Raw genomic sequence first — 17,096 nt, forward strand, 5'->3', positions numbered from 1 at the left:
TTTGGGGATGATTCAAGTGCATTACATTTATTGTGCACTTTATTTCTATTATTATTACATTGTAATATATAATAATTATATAACTCACCATAATGCAGAAAGTAATGCCACCACTGATCTGACAGGAGGCGGAGCTCAGGTGGTGATGCCAGTGATGGGGAGCAGCTGTAAACAGAGATGAAGCTTCTTCACTAGCTCACCTGCTGCTTACCTGCTACCCTACGGCCTGGTTCCTAAATAAACAGTACTGGTCCAAGGCCTGGAGGTTGGGGACCACAGCTCTACATCATCCCTCAAAATCATCATTCAGTTTACAGAAGCATCCAAATAAGAAATGGCATTTTCCACTTTTTTTTTATGATTCCACCTTTTAGGAAGGACTCTCACCTTTTGATCTGAAAGCTATCTCAGGTAACTTCCTCTTACAGGCCCCTCTTCTAGTCTCTGGAGTCAGGAAGACTGACATAAGCAATTCAAACTATTTTCTATGAGACAGTTTCCAAATGTATGAGAATAATGATCGTATCCCTGCAAAGCCTAAACATTCCCACCTTATTCAATCATTTCTCTTCAGACCTGCTACCCAGGCTCCCACCACCCCAGCCACAATCTAAGTCATCTACACCCTTCATAAAATGCAGCATCCACAACTGGCAGAGAATGGCCAGATCAGTCCTGGGTAAATGTAAACAACACACCTACCTTGGTCTGAGCACTATATTTCCAGTAATTTAGCCTCCAAAGAAACTGCATTTTGATAGCCATGTTACACTGTTGGTTTAAATGGAGCCCAATGGACACTATAGGGTGGCAGAGTAGGTCTCTTTCATCTGGCACATGATAGGCTGCATTTTACCTACAATGTGCCTCACTTTGACATTTTCCTTGTTACTCATGTGTCCACGCAGTCACTGATTCAGCTGGCCTCTTGTCTGGAAACTACTAATCCTGTCCACAGCTAAAATTGTGTTGTTCTCCCACTCACCACAGAAACCTGTTTCTTTCGCATGAGCTGTTGATAAGACAAAGTATGGGCAAACCACTCCCTGATACCAAGTTTCCAGGTAGTCAAGAACAGTCAAAGTTGACATTTTTGTCCTTAAAACATTTAAAAACCCATACTGTTACACAGAATATCAATATAAAACCATCAGTAACTATGAAACTTTTTTTTTTTTGGTTAAGGTTTATTGCTAAGGTTTCTTTCAAAGAATTTTTTGATAAACTTTTATAGAAAAGTTTATAAAGTTCCATAGATGTCTATAATTCATAAATTCCAAGGGGCTTTTGGATAGTTGTTTTTTTTAAAAAATACAAATCACTCTAAAAAATTTTCACTTCCCATTTAAAAAAAAAAGTACACTCACATAACGAGGCTAACTGATCATTATATGCTCAGTCACAGGGTGACAGGAAAAAAAAGTCACCACCATAAAAGGATGTCTGCCTAGTCTCTCTTAAAACAACATGCCACGGTTAACTTAGTTCAGTCTGGGCAAAAACTGACTGCTACTACACGGAGACCTGAATAAGTCACTGAAATGTAAGTACCAGATATTTTGCTTTTTCAACAACGTCTTCTGAGTTAACAAATTCTTTGAAGGCCTAAGTTTTAAGGTAAAAGGCAAAAGAAAAGAATCTATTTAATAACCAGCTACCAACAATTCTAACAAAATTATGTTAATAATATAGTTTAGATTCTCTGGTGACTGGCAGTTCTAATTAGCTTTTATTAAGCTAGGTGAAAGCAATGGGTCATGCCAGAAACATCTTTGCCAAAAAACAGGGCTTACTTTGTTTACTTCTATGTGAACTTGCAATGACAAAAAGATAGTTATCAAGTACAAATCAGCAAATATTGTCAATACTTCAGGATACTTTAATATGAAGGAAAAGGAACTGAATTATTTTCAAATGGAGTATTCCTGCACAAATGTATTATATATAAAATTTAACAAGTTATTCAACACAATTTAAAAGAGTCCTTACATTTTAATATTTGATCACATATCTATGTATACAATGTTTTTGCTGTACTTAAGATTATTTCTTAGGATAGAATCCTGGTAGTAAAATTCCTGGGGCAAAGGGTATACTTTTTAAAGCCTTAGATATAAAATGGTACTTTTGGTTTACAAAAACATTTTACCTATTTACTCTCCTACCAGCAAATAGTAACAATCTGGGCTTTACTGTCAGCCAATATGGATGTTTTAATTCTAAACATAAACTATTAATTAGATAAGTGAAAAAAAATCTCGACTGTTTGGTTTATAGTTATTTGATGATCAGCAGGCCAAACATATCTACATATATTTTTCTAGAACTTCTACATGCCTGGAAAAAAAAATCACAATGAATTACATGCAGTGATTTGCCAATGTTCATGTCCAGGTAGGGAACAGAGGTAACAGAAACTCTTGGCAAAATATAAGCTGTGAAGAGTCTTCTTCTAAGGAGGGTGTGAGTTGTTTTGTTTTTTTTTTTTTTGTGAGAGTTTCGGGTTTTTGGGTCACTCTAAGTACATTATATAGTGCAATGGATGAGAGCAAGGACTCTGGAATCAGGCTCAAACCTAGGATCCATTATTTATAAGCTGTGTGTCCTCCTCCAAGTTACCTAATTATCTTCAATTGCTTCATTTGTAAACTAGGGAGTAACAGTACTGTCATGTCCCTACAACACTGCCTCTCATAGTAAATGCTAAAAAAGCCATCATTTTTCTCCCATGTCTTTGCCCATTAAAAGACCAAAAGATGAGCATAACAAAGTTTACTCGCCCTACCATATCTGTGAGACTTATTTTTCTTGAACTTATCTACATGCAGATCTTTATTTTATAGGGCATTTTACATAAAGACTGAGTCTATGAATGACCATACATCTTGCTATGCTTATTATTAGGACTCCATATTTGTTAGTAGTTTAGTGTATGTTTTCTCTCTGGGGGCTCATCGTACTTTTTGGACATAAAACTGCAAAGCGCATACTGCTCCAAAAAGCATTCTCACTCGCATGCTCATGTATTATGTGGGTGGCTGTGGTGATAATCCCTTTTATAAGTTGCTTTCATCTCGCTTCCCAGAGCTTATTAATACTGTGACCAGTCGTTTAATGGAATAAACATTAACTCAGGTCACTATATGACTTTTATCCATTTATTCCATGGATATTTACTAGATATCTATTGTAGGGTGATTCTGCAACACTTCATGGGATAAAATGATGGAGGAGATTAAGTCATCATCTTTAAGTTTACATTTATAAAAGAGCTTACCACCTAATACAGTAGTTTACAAGGGATCCTTCTCTCTCTGCTAGGTTAAGGCCTGCTGGAGTTGTTAAAAGGCCCTGAGTGTGGCATGTGCTAAGGACATGTAGTATCCTCCAGTCTGGGTAGTTTATTAGCTTCCTGAGAAGTCTGTAAAATATTGGGCATCAATACAAAATGAGATAATGCATGTGAAAATCCTCTGAAAACTGTGGCAGTAATACAGATTCTTATGGTATTTTGGAAGCCCAAAGAGAAAAATAAAAATATTTTGTTAAATATCTGTAAATACCTAAAAGTATTTGTAAAAGTAATGTAAAACTAAATTAATGGGTACAATGAACATTATTCGGGTGACAGGCACACCAAAAGCCCTGATTTAAGCATTATACAAGGTACTCTCCTCTTCACCCTTGTTCAGACAGGTATGAGTTAGTATGTGTTAAAGTTGTGAGATGTCTTCCCATTTTATGTTCTATCCAGAACACCAGATCACATTGGAAACAGGAACTAGGGATGGCATGTATTGTACTGAGTGTGATTTCTGTCTGGGTTTGAATCCTGTCACTTAACAGCTGTGTCTTTAGGCAGCTCACTTAAGTGCTCTGTGCCTCAGTTTCACCATCGGTAAAGGAACTTCTGGATGTTTTGTGAGGATTTAATGAGTGAATATGTGTAGTAAGCCCAGGGCAGTATCTGGAACACAGTTTGTGCTTAGTAATATTGGTTTTTATTACTCATTAGGGTCTTACTGTAGTCTAATAAAGAACCTTTCACTGAGGATCAAGAAAGCTGGGATTTTGCTATTCTTTAACCAGTGGGTATTTATTAAATATCAATCATGGGTTGGTCTGAGATAGAAGAAATTAACATCACCACACATCTCCACTCACAAGAGGCTTGCGGGAGGCAGCAAAAAGATCACCACTGCAGACACTATTACAGAGCACAGTGCTCTAGCAAGGCCACCCCACACTGCCTTGTGGGGTAGGGGTCCAGGATGGTGGAAATCAGGAAGGCTTCCAGGACACTTGGAACTCAGTCTTGAAGGAAAGGAGGAGTGGAGGACACAGGACAGGGGAAGGGGCACCAGACAGAGGGAAGAGTGCTGTTGGCACAGAACTGTGAGGGAATATGGGACATGCAAAGATTGCAAGTTATTCAATATGGCTGGAGCCAGCACACAATCAGAGCAAGGCCAGGCTGAAGAGGGAGCAGGGTCTAGTCATGAAGAAAACTAAGTCATGGTCTGCCCAGGATTCCATGGCCTCATGTGAAGGGCCTGGAGACAGGCAGCTCTAGTGGCTCCAGAGAAACGGGCGGGTGGCTGAAGGCAGGCAGAGGACAGCACACAGATAGGCAGAGGGACAGACAAGGATGTGTGGGGCAGAGCAGAGGCCCCGTGCAGAAAGGGGCCAGGAGGCTGAGGTGCAGGCACTGCTAGTTAACTCCAGGGAGCAGATGAGGGAGGACATGGAGTCCTTTCTGGAGGACTGGAGCCTGACATCTCCATGACCCTTGCCTTGGCACCCTCAAGGAGACCCTGAGCAAATGACCTAATGGATCTGGAATTCAGTTTATGCATAAATTAAGGATATTTAATGTTCTTGCCTAACTTCCATGAAATAGTAGAGAAAAAAACAAAACTTCAAACTCCTTCGAACTTAAAGGTAAAAAGGTACATATTATTTCTAGAAACATTTTGTACTCAGAAGGGAAATATCGTAAAGACAGAGCTTCACTATAAACAACCTTTTGGTAGCATGCAGTTATCCCACGTATAGGATCCTACAAATCACACCACATGGAAACATAGAGTATCTTTCTTATAGTGAAATGAGCACTACAGTGGGATTCTTTAGTTTCTTCCAGTTTCCTAAACATTATGTCATCTTCATCTTCAATGACTTCCATACCTTCCTAGTCAGTATTAAAGCCGCCAAAAGCCACACAAGGAATAAATGATCGGTGAAAGAAAAATAGGTAAAATATGTGAAACCCCAAATGTACAAGTGGGTGTTTGGCCAAAGAACTCCACGCTCAGGAAACTTCCACTTTCCCTCATTTCCAATGGATGTGCTCGTGAAGTTGAAAGAAGTTGGTCTTCACGGAGTGCATACTGGGTTCAGGACACCACATGAGGCACAAAGAGGAAACTACAGACTGGTACACACTGTTTTGTTCTGTCTTGAAAAAGTTCTCTGTCCTTTGCTCTGTAAATGGCCTTCTGCAGACACACTGTGAGATGGCCTGAAGTGGGTATGACAAGGGGGGACCAGCCGGGTCACAGGGCTAAGGGCTCCTTGGGAAGGCTGTCCACCGAGCCCCTCACTTTGCCACACTCCCATGGACCAGAGAAAGCGAGCTCCCCAGGAGGCAGGGGAGGTCCCGTCAAATAGACTGACCACAGTCAACTCTCCTCTGAATATCATTACTCTGCTATGTGTGATTTTTGGGAAGGATATAGGGATCATTGCCTCAATTCTTCTAAAAAATGAATCATGGAAATAGACATAGCTACCAAGTTAGGGCTCAAAGCTGGCTGGGGAAAAAATCACCTTAAGGTGTAAAAAGAAGCACTTAATAAGGTTATAGGGCGTGTGCTGACTATCCAGGTAGTCAGTTAGCAGAGTGCTGGAAGGGGCAGTGAAGTGACAGGAGGCCATGACTGTGCTGGTCATAGCTCCATAACCAGGAATTCATGTTTCCCACCTGTCCGTTTTACAGGCAAAGGGCACACACAACAGCTCAGGTGATGGTTGTTTAGCTAAAAGGAGGTGAGAAAATTGTTGGCTGAGTGCTCAGATCCAGCATGTGTGACACTGGACGAAACTCAGGTGTCCCTGTTTGAACAGCAATAGGAGGCTTTTTCAAATAACTAAGAAACACTTATAAAACTAGGTAAGCAGAAGAAGTAAAGAATGATTTCTTTCTTCCACGGAGCATGTTCATTCTCAAGAGAACTGAAACAGCCTTAGCATACAGTCCTGATACATCTGTGCTTGTCTTATTTCCTCAGCAGAACCACATGCTAGTGACTCCAATTAGCCTGGAACCTTGATCTTCCCCCTCCTTTCCCAATGATTTTATTTTTCCCTATTCCAGAAATTTCTCCTTGATCTTAACTTTTCCTCAAGAAAAAAAAACAAAGGACAGTGTAGCAACAGAAATCAGAGAAAGAACTGGATCACATAACACTTATCATTTAACAATATACAAATGTAATTAATATCTTGGAGGATCTGCTGGTTGTTTCTGAAAGTGTGCTCCTGGAATTTCCTCTTCGGTACACTCACTGTGGGCACTTTGAGTCAGATCGTCTCTCTGTAGAAGCTGGGTCAAGGGCAGATTTGACCCTACAGAGAAGCCACCTCCAAATGGTATCATTTCAGCATGACTTGACCCATTCAAGTCATTGCACAAGCCTGAATTTAAACAGAATTCCTAGAAAGTTAGCCCCTTTTCACTTAAGGTGTTGATGATTGTAAAAATAAATAAGTATTCTGGGGTAAAGGTGACATTTCAGGAATTGTACAGCAAAAATCGAACGCTGTTAATCTGGCACTAGCTAAGTCCTTGAGTAAGTGAAGGCTCTATACTGTTTCTGTCATGAATAAAAGCTAAGAAAACACTTTAATTATCCAGTAAAGTAAATTAGGATCACAGAAGGCATATGTACCCTGTGGAAAAAAACAGAAATGCCTCCAAGTTGGTATCCAAGGTAAATATTTCCTGAGTACAAATTACATTAAAGCTTAGACAATTTTCTTAAATAGCAATAAATGAGTTTTTTAGAGGCCTTTTATTTTTTTTCCTTTTGTGGCTAGAAGGAACCTGTCAGTTCATGTCAACATGTCCGGTTATGCAAAAATGAGATGATAATATCTTAAGAAATGTTAGCAACTCTATTAGCAATGAAATAAATTCTAGAGAAAAACACACATAGACCCACTTCCAAAAACATAAGTAAAAATACTTTGGAAGATATTTTGCTGAGGAAGAAACTTAATGTTTTACATGTTAGGATAACAGTAACATTAAAAGGATCAAAAAGCATAGACACAAAACAGGGATTGTCTCCTCTGTGTACCAGTAGAAACAAGAGAATGGTATAGATGGTTTCCAGGGTGGCTGCCATGTGGTTAATTTTCAGGAAGAATGGTGTTTTGAAGGCCAATAGTGCCCGTTCCTCAGGTGCAACCTGAATAAGGATTCACCCTTCATGCAACCCAGTCGCTATCTGTGCTCTCAGGGCAAAGGCTACCCGTCCTGACTCCTGCCCCTCAGTGTGTAGAGATGAAGTATAGCTTAGGGAACACTAATCTCATTTCATTAAAAAGTTATAATTCTTTAGCCAGAATGGTGGCGCATGCCTGTAGTCCCAGCTACTTGAGAGGCTGAGACAGGAGGATCGCTCTAGCCCAGGAGTCTGAGGTTGCTGTGAGCTATGACAACGCACTGCATTCCAGCCCATGCAGCAGAGCGAGATTCTGTCACCAAAAAAGGAAAAAGTTAATTCTGATATTAGTGTTCTAAGAAAAAAGATTTAGAACACAGATTTCTTTGGGCTTTTCCCTGGGCAAAACAATGACAAGTGACAGTATTTTTAAGTTTAACTCTGTGTGTGTGTGTATCTCCTAAATAACAAGTCAGAAGCTGCTGCTTAATAATAATACTTAAAATATCTTCCATAATTTAAAGTTATACCTAAAAAATGATTAAAAGAGGAATTTATAATCCAAAGGCTGATATAGGTGTACTATAACGCAAAGAACTAGAAGAATCCTGGTATGTATGAGAAAAAACACAGTAAAGAATTGTGAGAGAACACGTCACTCAGATAACTGCACATTCCCAACATTATACATTTATCCTTCACTTCTAGACCCTCTAATATAAAAATATATCACTTCTGTAGTCTCAGAATCTAGCACATGGAGGCATTAAGAACAATTTTTGCTGAATAAAAGAATGGAGTTAATTCAAGTGTCAGGAAAGTAATTCATAAGATGACTGAAGGAGGGTATAAAGTAATATCTCTGAGAAAGAGTATCATAAGTTGGGATTGGTTAAGAATGGAGTAACAATACTCAAGTACATGAAAGGATTTTCTCCTCAATTTGGAGATCATAAAATTGGCTAAAACTACAGCATTAGAACATTACAGCATTAATAACACTGGACAGATATAAGCAAGAGCTAAAGTGACATACTAGAGTTATCTAGTGGAATCAACCTTCAAGAGGTTACTAAATATCCAAAATGAGCATATTTCAAAACAACCTCGAGTTCCTTTACCTAAGATCATCTCCGAGTCACCCCAGTTACATGTCCACATTCTGCAAGTGCCCTTCTTTGGCCAACTCCAGCACAACGGTGGTCAGTAAGAGGGCCTCTCAACAGGCCTCCCCTCAGGGTACTATGATGTGTGGCCACGGGTGGCTTCCCACTTGGGAAGGCACCTCTCCTGGAAGTGGGCAGCCCCTGCTCTTGGGAAGAGTTGCCCCTCTGCTCTGGAGCAGCTGGGCCATGGTGTGCCTGTGCTGTCTATATTTAATGGCCCTTAAGGCCTGGACCACTTTGAAACCACAAACTCTCAGTGCTTCAAGGGCAGCATGAAACAGCTGCTCCTGCAAAGGACTTAACAGAGGAGCAGACCTGATACTGGGTCATCACAAAGAAGGATCCAGCATAATCTTTAACCTCTCAGACCCTCAGTTTCCTCACCTGGAAAGTAGGTAGGGGATAGCAAGTCTTGGGCTGCTGTGAGACTTCTATATGACTGATTTAAAGGTAGGCACCCAATAAGTTAATGCATAAACCTGAATTAAGAACACTGAAGAGCAACCTTTGAAAAGTATGTTAGATGACAAGGTTTTTGCAAGAAGAGCTGAATTAAAATTCTTTTCCACAGACTTAAAAAATTTTTACTATTTATTCATTTCAGTCAATTCATGTTCAGTATTAAAAATTTAGGATAGGCCGTGCATGGTGGCTCATACCTATAATCCTAGCACTCTGGGAGGCTGAGGCAGGAGGATTGCTTGAACTCAGGCATTCAAGACAACCCTAAGCAAGAATGAGACACCCATCTCACTAAAAATAGAAAAATGAGCCCAGTGCAGTGGCATGTACCTGTAGTTCCAGCTACTGAGGAGGCTGAGACAGGAGGATTGAGCCCAGAAGTTTGAGATTGCAGTGAGCTATGATGATACCACTGCACTCTTTAACCTACTTTAACAGAGTGGGACCCTATCACCAAAACAAAAAACAAACAAAAAAATTAGGACATATGAATAAAGCCCCCAAATCACTTATACAATATTATGTTTTGGCATATATATTCATGCAGGCATCTTTCTGTGTGTGTGTGTATATATATGTGTGTGTGCGTGTATTTGCTTTTTCCCCCAAAAAAGTGGCAAGTTATATAATCTGCTTTCCCTACTTAACATAATTCCCTGTCAAGGAATAAACATCTGTGTTTCCATTTTCGGTGGCTGCATTAAATTCCACTGTATGGCTCAATCATAAAATATTTAAACTATCTCCTAATGAGATATGGGAACGGTTTGCAATCAACACTATAATTATATAGTTAATACTGTGTTCAACATTCTTAAACTATTCTGAAACCCTGGCCATTTCTGGCTCTACTGAATGTGGTATCTCATTCAGTGAAGCAGTCAGACATGTATTTATAAACTGGCACCTTCTTCACTGAGTCTTACATTCGTGTCACTTTCCTAATCTCTACAATAATAATTATTCATATGGAAGATTCTCAGACTCCACAGTAAAGTTTTTTTTTAACTGCCATGTATTGTAAAGGCAATTCCCATGAAATTGCTTTGAAATACTCCTCAAAACATACGTTGATATATTTTTCAGAAAAAAAGAAACATGTTCACAGAGATTAGAAAAATATTAATAAAAGAATTTCTTGATGCCAGTTCCTAAACTGCAACCCTTGCCTGGAATTTTCACCTCTCCACTAGACTTGTGTCTAGTCTCACTTCCTGAAAAGCTGCTTCTCACATGAAGCCTTTCCCAACCAAATGGAAAAAATGTTTTCTTATATTCCACAATGTAATCTTCATGATTTCCTATTAAGAACCACTCCATTTTTTCCCTGCACAAAATATGAAATTTATATTTATTGTCTTTTGTTTTCTATTTCATTAATTCCTGCAATTATCTTTATTATTTCTATTTTCTTTGGACAAATTGTTCTTTTCTAGCTTCTTGAGCTATATATTTAACTTACTTATTTTCAATCTTTTTTTAAGAAATGCTTTCAAGGCTTTGCATCTACCGCAGATTAATGCCTCAACTATATCCTACAGTTTTTGTGGATAGTATTATATTTTTGTTGTTTAGTTCTAAGCATTTCAAAATTTTCACTGTGATTTCTTCTTTAACCCATGAGTTCCTTAGAAACATATTTTTTAGTTTCCAAATTTATCCTTTGTCTTTTCATCACTGATTTCTAATTTGCTGCACTGTAGTCAATGTGGTCTGCTGAATAATGATTTTCTGACTTCTCTAATGACCTACCATGTGGTCAAATTTGCAGATATGCTCGTATGCCTTCAGCACAAATTCTGTTAGCTTTCAAATCATGATGTGTAAATCTTCTAAGTCTTTAATCTCTTTGTCTGGTATATTCCAATAGAAATGTATATGATCTCAATGGTTGTGGATTTGCCAGTTTCTCTTTCAAATGTTGTCAAGTTTTGCTGTTACCTGCATATTTAATCATCATTTTTGTGCTCTTTGTGTACTGTTCTTTAACTTTTATAGTGACCGTCTTTATTCCTATTAATATTGAATTTGCCTTGAATTCTATTTTTTCTGATATCAACATTGCTATTCTTATCTTTTTATTGGTCAGAATTTGTCTGGTATATGTTTTTCCATTTCTTTTCAACCTATCTGAATCACTTTGGGTTATATCTAAGCAGCATAAAGAAGGATTTTTTTAAAAATTTAAACTGCTTGGGACCAGCCTGGTCAATAGAGCGAGACCTCGTCTCTACAAACAATCTTTTTTAAAAATTAGTTGGGTGTGGTGGTGCATGCCTGTAGTCCTAGCTACTGCAGTCCCAGCTACTTTGAAAGCTGAGGTGGGAGGAGCACTTGAGCTCCAGGGTTTGGGGCTGCAGTAAGCTATAACTGCATCACTGCACTCCAGCCTGACCAACAGAGTGAGACCCCATCTCTTAAAAAAAAAAAAATCTAAACTGACAGTCTCTTTTAATTCACAAGTTCAACCCATTTAAGTTTGTTGTGACACATTCCTACCCTCTTATTTGTGTTTCCTACTTACCATCCTAATTCTTTGTTTTTTCTCATAGTCTCCTTTCTGGTCTTCCCTTGAGTAATAAAATGTTCTATTTCAATCTCTGCTATCTTTTACTTTAGGTTGTATTTCCAAACCGTAATGGCTAACATCTAAACACCGTATGTAATGTACACCTCTAACAGAAGTATATTCCCCTGATAACCTTAGTGCCTGTGACCATCACTGACTTAAGGTTATTAGAATAAAGTTACAGAGACCCAATGCATTTAACACAGTAGATAGAGAAGTAGATTTGTAGACAGTGCTTTTTGTCATGGTAAAGATAGTCTTTTTCCTTTAATATAGAGCAGCAGCATCACATCTGTTGAAAATTTCCCTTAATTTTGGTGACGTCTAGATGAGATTTATGCACAGACAGTTCTATGAGAGAAATTATTTTTCATCTAAAAATAACCATTCAGGATTTATTGTTCTTCCTGCTTTTATCAAAGTTCCCACTCACATATGGAGCTTTGCTGTAGTAGTTTTCAATTTTTCAATTTAGGACTTGAAATTTCTGTCTTAACATTATCCATAACAAGAAAAGAACTGGAAAGGATCCAAGTGTTCATGAAGGCAGTAGGTAGGCAAATCATGTATGAACACACTGGAATACTGTAGAACACCTATCAAATGTCTACATAAAATCTATACATGACAAATATAAAGATTACACTAATATGAAGATGTTAAGTGACTAAATCAGGGCACAAAATACCATGTGTGTGATGCTTGCTACTATATGCAAACATATGAATATAAACTGCAAGCATCCATAGAGTACCAACAGAGTTTAGAAATTTAAAAATTTGCCTTGAAGTAGCTTAAGTCTTTTTTCTCTCATTTTCTTTTTTATCCTTTTGTCATTTTAGTCATGGTTGTCGTGGTCGTCTTCTTCTCTTTTTTAAAAGAAAACCTAACTTTCAGTTCCTAACATGGCCTAAGCTTATTTCTCATACATTTAGGTTAACACAAATCAGATCACTTGTGGTAAGTTCATATTTCACTACATAAATGTATGACTGATTTCATTTCCTGGCAGTGATATACACTTGGCCAAAAAAAAAAAAAAAAAAAAAAAAAAAAAAAAAAGTCCAACTGAAATTCAATTTAAAAGTAAAGTTTAGCGCCCATATGAAATGTGGGGTGCTTTACATAATTTTATTCTTAACCAGACAATGATTCAGAAAAGGAAAGGGAATTTCTGCCTAAAAAGTTATTACATTCTTTTTTCACAAAAAATGCAATTGCCCTACTTAGATGGTTAGATTTCCTTTGCTGGGGCTTTGCCGAAGCCACCAAATCATGACAGTAAAACCATACATTTTATTCTCTGTTCTTCCTGTTATCACTTGTGCAACTATATTATATATTATAGATTTTTAAAAATTATATAAATCTTATAACTAGAAATTATGTGTCTCTCATGAGACACTTTATATTGCTTTGAGTTAAATGTGCTTTTTCTTTAACTGATGGGTAATGAAACTGGCTGAATATGCTTTTAATTAAATGGCCTTTTTGGTTTTTTTCTAGAGTGCCTGACCACCACCAATGGATATAAAAATGGCTGACAATTTTACTACACCCTCTACAACCACCCAGGGCGATGACTGTGATCTCTACGCACACCACAACACAGCAAGGATATTAATGCCTCTGCATTACAGCCTTGTCTTCATCATTGGGCTTGTGGGAAACTTGTTGGCCTTGGTTGTCATTGTTCAAAACAGGAAAAAAATCAACTCTACCACCCTCTATTCAACAAATTTGGTGATTTCCGATATACTTTTTACCACTGCGTTGCCTACGCGGATAGCCTACTATGCCATGGGTTTTGACTGGAAAATCGGTGATGCTTTGTGCAGGATAACTGCTCTGGTGTTTTACATCAACACGTATGCAGGTGTGAACTTTATGACCTGCCTGAGCATTGATCGCTTCTTTGCTGTGGTGCACCCTCTACGATACAACAAGATGAAAAGGATTGAACACGCAAAGGGCGTGTGCATATTTGTCTGGATTCTAGTATTTGCACAGACACTCCCACTCCTCATCAACCCTATGTCAAAACAGGAGGCTGAACGGATTACATGCATGGAATATCCAAACTTTGAAGGAACAAAATCTCTTCCCTGGATTCTGCTTGGTGCATGTTTCATAGGATATGTGATTCCACTGTTAATCATTCTCATCTGCTACTCTCAAATCTGCTGCAAACTCTTTAAAACTGCCAAACAAAACCCACTAGCTGAGAAGTCTGGTGTAAACAAAAAGGCTCTCAACACAATTATTTTTATCATTGTTGTGTTTGTTCTCTGTTTCACACCTTACCATGTTGCAATTATTCAACATATGATTAAAAAGCTTCGCTTTCCTGACGTGGTATGCAGCCAAAGACATTCATTCCAGATTTCTCTGCACTTTACAGTATGCCTGATGAACTTCAATTGCTGCATGGACCCTTTTATATATTTCTTTGCATGTAAAGGGTATAAGAGAAAGGTTATGAAGATGCTGAAACGTCAAGTCAGTGTATCAATTTCCAGTGCTGTGAAGTCAGCCCCTGAAGAAAACTCACGTGAAATGACAGAAACACAGATGATGATACATTCCAAGTCTTTAAATGGAAAGTAAAAAGTATAAATCTATCTTGGATTTATAGCAAAGTAAACTGAATGACAAATTTTGTAGGACTTTTCTTATAAGGCAAAATGATTGTTCAACTTGAATTAAGATTCTTTTAAATCCCTTTTATTGGGCACTTTCCACCTCCAACTTGGAAATAAGCTCAAGAGAACAATATAAAGCAAAGTTCTATTTGTAAGTGAAATAATATGTCATAGGGAGACTATCTTAATAACTCTCAATGTAAAAAGCAAAATTTTATTTTAATAAAAAACTTAATCATTAATATTTCCTGCCAATAGTTTGGCAAAAGAAAAAAGACTGATTAGATTGTATATTGCCAGTGTAAAAATGTTAATATTGTAACATATCTTTTTTGTAACATATTTCTTAAATCAATGTTTCTTTCACTCTTCCATTTTATCCTTTTGGTAACACCAATTTTTTGTTTTGTTCTGAGTCATAAAACTGTTTCAGAGAACTCTTTTGGAATAAAGACCAGGATGCTACAAAATTATGAGTATGTTGTTACTCAATGTTGTCAACTACCAGCAGGAGTTACAGGGAGAATATAATTAGCAATAGATAGATCTGATAGATTAGCAATGTTATAAATGATGATGACTGAGGCAATGAAAGCATCGAGCTTTCTCCCTAAGAGCCAGCATAGTCTTTCAGGGCCACTGCTTATGAACATCACGGGGACTATATATGGAGGTATCTCACTGGACGGAGGGTTTACTTGCTAAATTCTTCCTGGGAATAAAAACATGCATATATGCTCGTTTTCTTTGGATCGCTAGGGCATCATTTTCTCTTTTTCCCTTCAAGTTGGTAGCACCCTGTATCTGTATTTCAATAGTCTGTGTCGGGGGTGCTCAAACTACGGCCCATGGGCCACATGCAGCCCGAGGAGGAGGACATTTATCCGGCCCACCGGGTGTTTTTGCCGCCGCTGCCTGTCCTGCTTAGCAGCTGACTTGTCCTGGGCCCACAGTGTGCATGTGTGGAATGTGCGCCGCACTCTCCAATGGTCTTCCAATGGTCTGAGGGACAGTGAACTGGCGGCCCCCTGTTTAAAAAGTTTGAGGACCCCTGGTCTGTGTTCTCAGAAACTTTTTGGGGGATGTGGGGGGTGATTAGCAGGGAGGGATATAATTGGTACTTGCCTAAATAAGATATGGAACAAAATGCAAAATTACAAACTTAGGAGTCCTCAGGATTCTTTACAACATTGTATACTTGCTCAAATGAGTAGCTTAGTATGAGTAGCTTACCTTTATAAGCAGTCAACCTGTCTGCCAGCTCAAATTTGTTTTACTCCCAAAACTACCCCAGTACAGAATTTCCGTTGGCAATGATACTAATTTTGGTAATGGGAGACAAAGAAATAAAATGATATATCACTGAGTCCTATTTTGAATTTTTCTTAGACTTTATGCCCTGGATTTATTTTCTTTTAAATTCTTATCTTACTCATTTTCAACTTTCACCCTGTAAGAAAATTAATCATAATAGTTGATTCAACATCATTTACTTGTTTTTGTAACACCTTATAGAGACAGGTGAGACCACATAGATGAAAGCCAGAATCTAATGCCTTTCCTTCACTCTATCTACAAACTTTTCCAGGTGAAGGAGAAGAAAGAACAAAACACTAAATTTTATGCAAGGTGGCACTTGGGCAGTCATTTGAGTTGAATTTCTAAAGAAAAACCATTGTGAAGGCTACTAAATGAAAACCAGAAACAAAGCTTTCTTAATTTCAGAGCCTCTTCATGGTGCCCTAGTTCTATGACTAGCTTGGAGCACGGGCTCTTTATGGGATGTGTGAGCCAACATGCTGCCTCATAGCAGATGAGTCTTCTCTGTGTGAATGGGGTCAACTCTAAGGATCCTTCGAACAAGAAAGTAAATACTCATAGCATTTGATAAAGGGTTAACATTCTTTCATCTGTTCAGTTTTCTGCCTCTTCCTTCTACTATATTACAAATCCACAGAAATGATTTTATCTAGCCATCAGTAGCCATACTGCCTAAAACGTAAACTCTAAATCTATCTCTAATATTTTTTTTAAAAACTCTCTACTCCAGTCAAACTCATCAAATCATTCTCCTTCAAAGGCCTCTGCTGTGCATTTCACTGACTATTCAGTGATAGTACAGAATAGTAAATGTCAGGTGTTAGAAATGGCAGCAGGTATATTTGGAGATCTCAATAATTTACAAAATAGTCTATGTTATACAATGTCTTCCCTTTCACAAAACAGGATGAGCAGGCAGTATCACCTGCAGTTTGTAAAGAAACCTAAGTTCATAATAGGCACCTGGTAAATTAACAGCATCATCAGGAATGTAACCCTAACTTGGTATCCTAGCCATAATGAACACAGAACTGAATCATGTGGACCCTGAAAAAGTATTGGAAGGTTTAACTGCTTTATTATATGCTAACAGGCCATATAATCCTTAAGTAGGACAAATAACCCAACAACAGGTCAGTTATAAACTCAGCCAGGCTGTAAACACCATGAGGATGAGGACCTCATCTGTTACATACACAACACCTGGCACACAGCCTGGCACATAGCAGGTTCTCAAATATCCATTTAACTGAACAGCACATGCTTTGTACTGTTACTAACAAAATTCTAAACCCCTACTATCTGTGAAGTTTTTAAATTCTCAGTGAAATAAAAAATACCCTAAATGCTTAACTACATATGCTAGAACACATGAGTAACTGAAGACAGGTATGTAATGTAGACTATATGCTCTTGAAGACCCTACAATTTAGACATTCTGAAGGAGAGAGCTAATTAGTTAACAAGCCCATTTAACAGAAATACAGAA

General features: G+C 38.1%; 2 protein-coding genes across 2 annotated transcripts in view; one reads left to right on the forward strand and one right to left on the reverse strand.

Annotated features, from left to right (window-relative positions):
- Positions 1 to 17,096, reverse strand: part of UBAC2 (UBA domain containing 2) — a 179,139-nt gene that overhangs the window by 73,655 nt on the left and 88,388 nt on the right. The window lies entirely within an intron of this gene.
- GPR183 (G protein-coupled receptor 183) lies at positions 1,418 to 14,757 on the forward strand. The gene is made up of 2 exons (XM_012755885.3): positions 1,418 to 1,543; positions 13,152 to 14,757. The coding sequence occupies exon 2, from the start codon at positions 13,170 to 13,172 to the stop codon at positions 14,250 to 14,252; it is 1,083 nt and encodes a 360-aa protein (XP_012611339.1). The 5' UTR covers positions 1,418 to 1,543; positions 13,152 to 13,169; the 3' UTR covers positions 14,253 to 14,757.

Source organism: Microcebus murinus, chromosome 13 (assembly GCF_040939455.1).
Source record: "Microcebus murinus isolate Inina chromosome 13, M.murinus_Inina_mat1.0, whole genome shotgun sequence".
NCBI lineage: Eukaryota > Metazoa > Chordata > Mammalia > Primates > Cheirogaleidae > Microcebus > Microcebus murinus.

What these genes read in the sequence shown, in the direction of transcription:
- GPR183 (XM_012755885.3), top strand. Translation starts at nt 13,170, where the DNA reads ATGGATATAAAAATGGCTGACAATTTTACTACACCCTCTACAACCACC.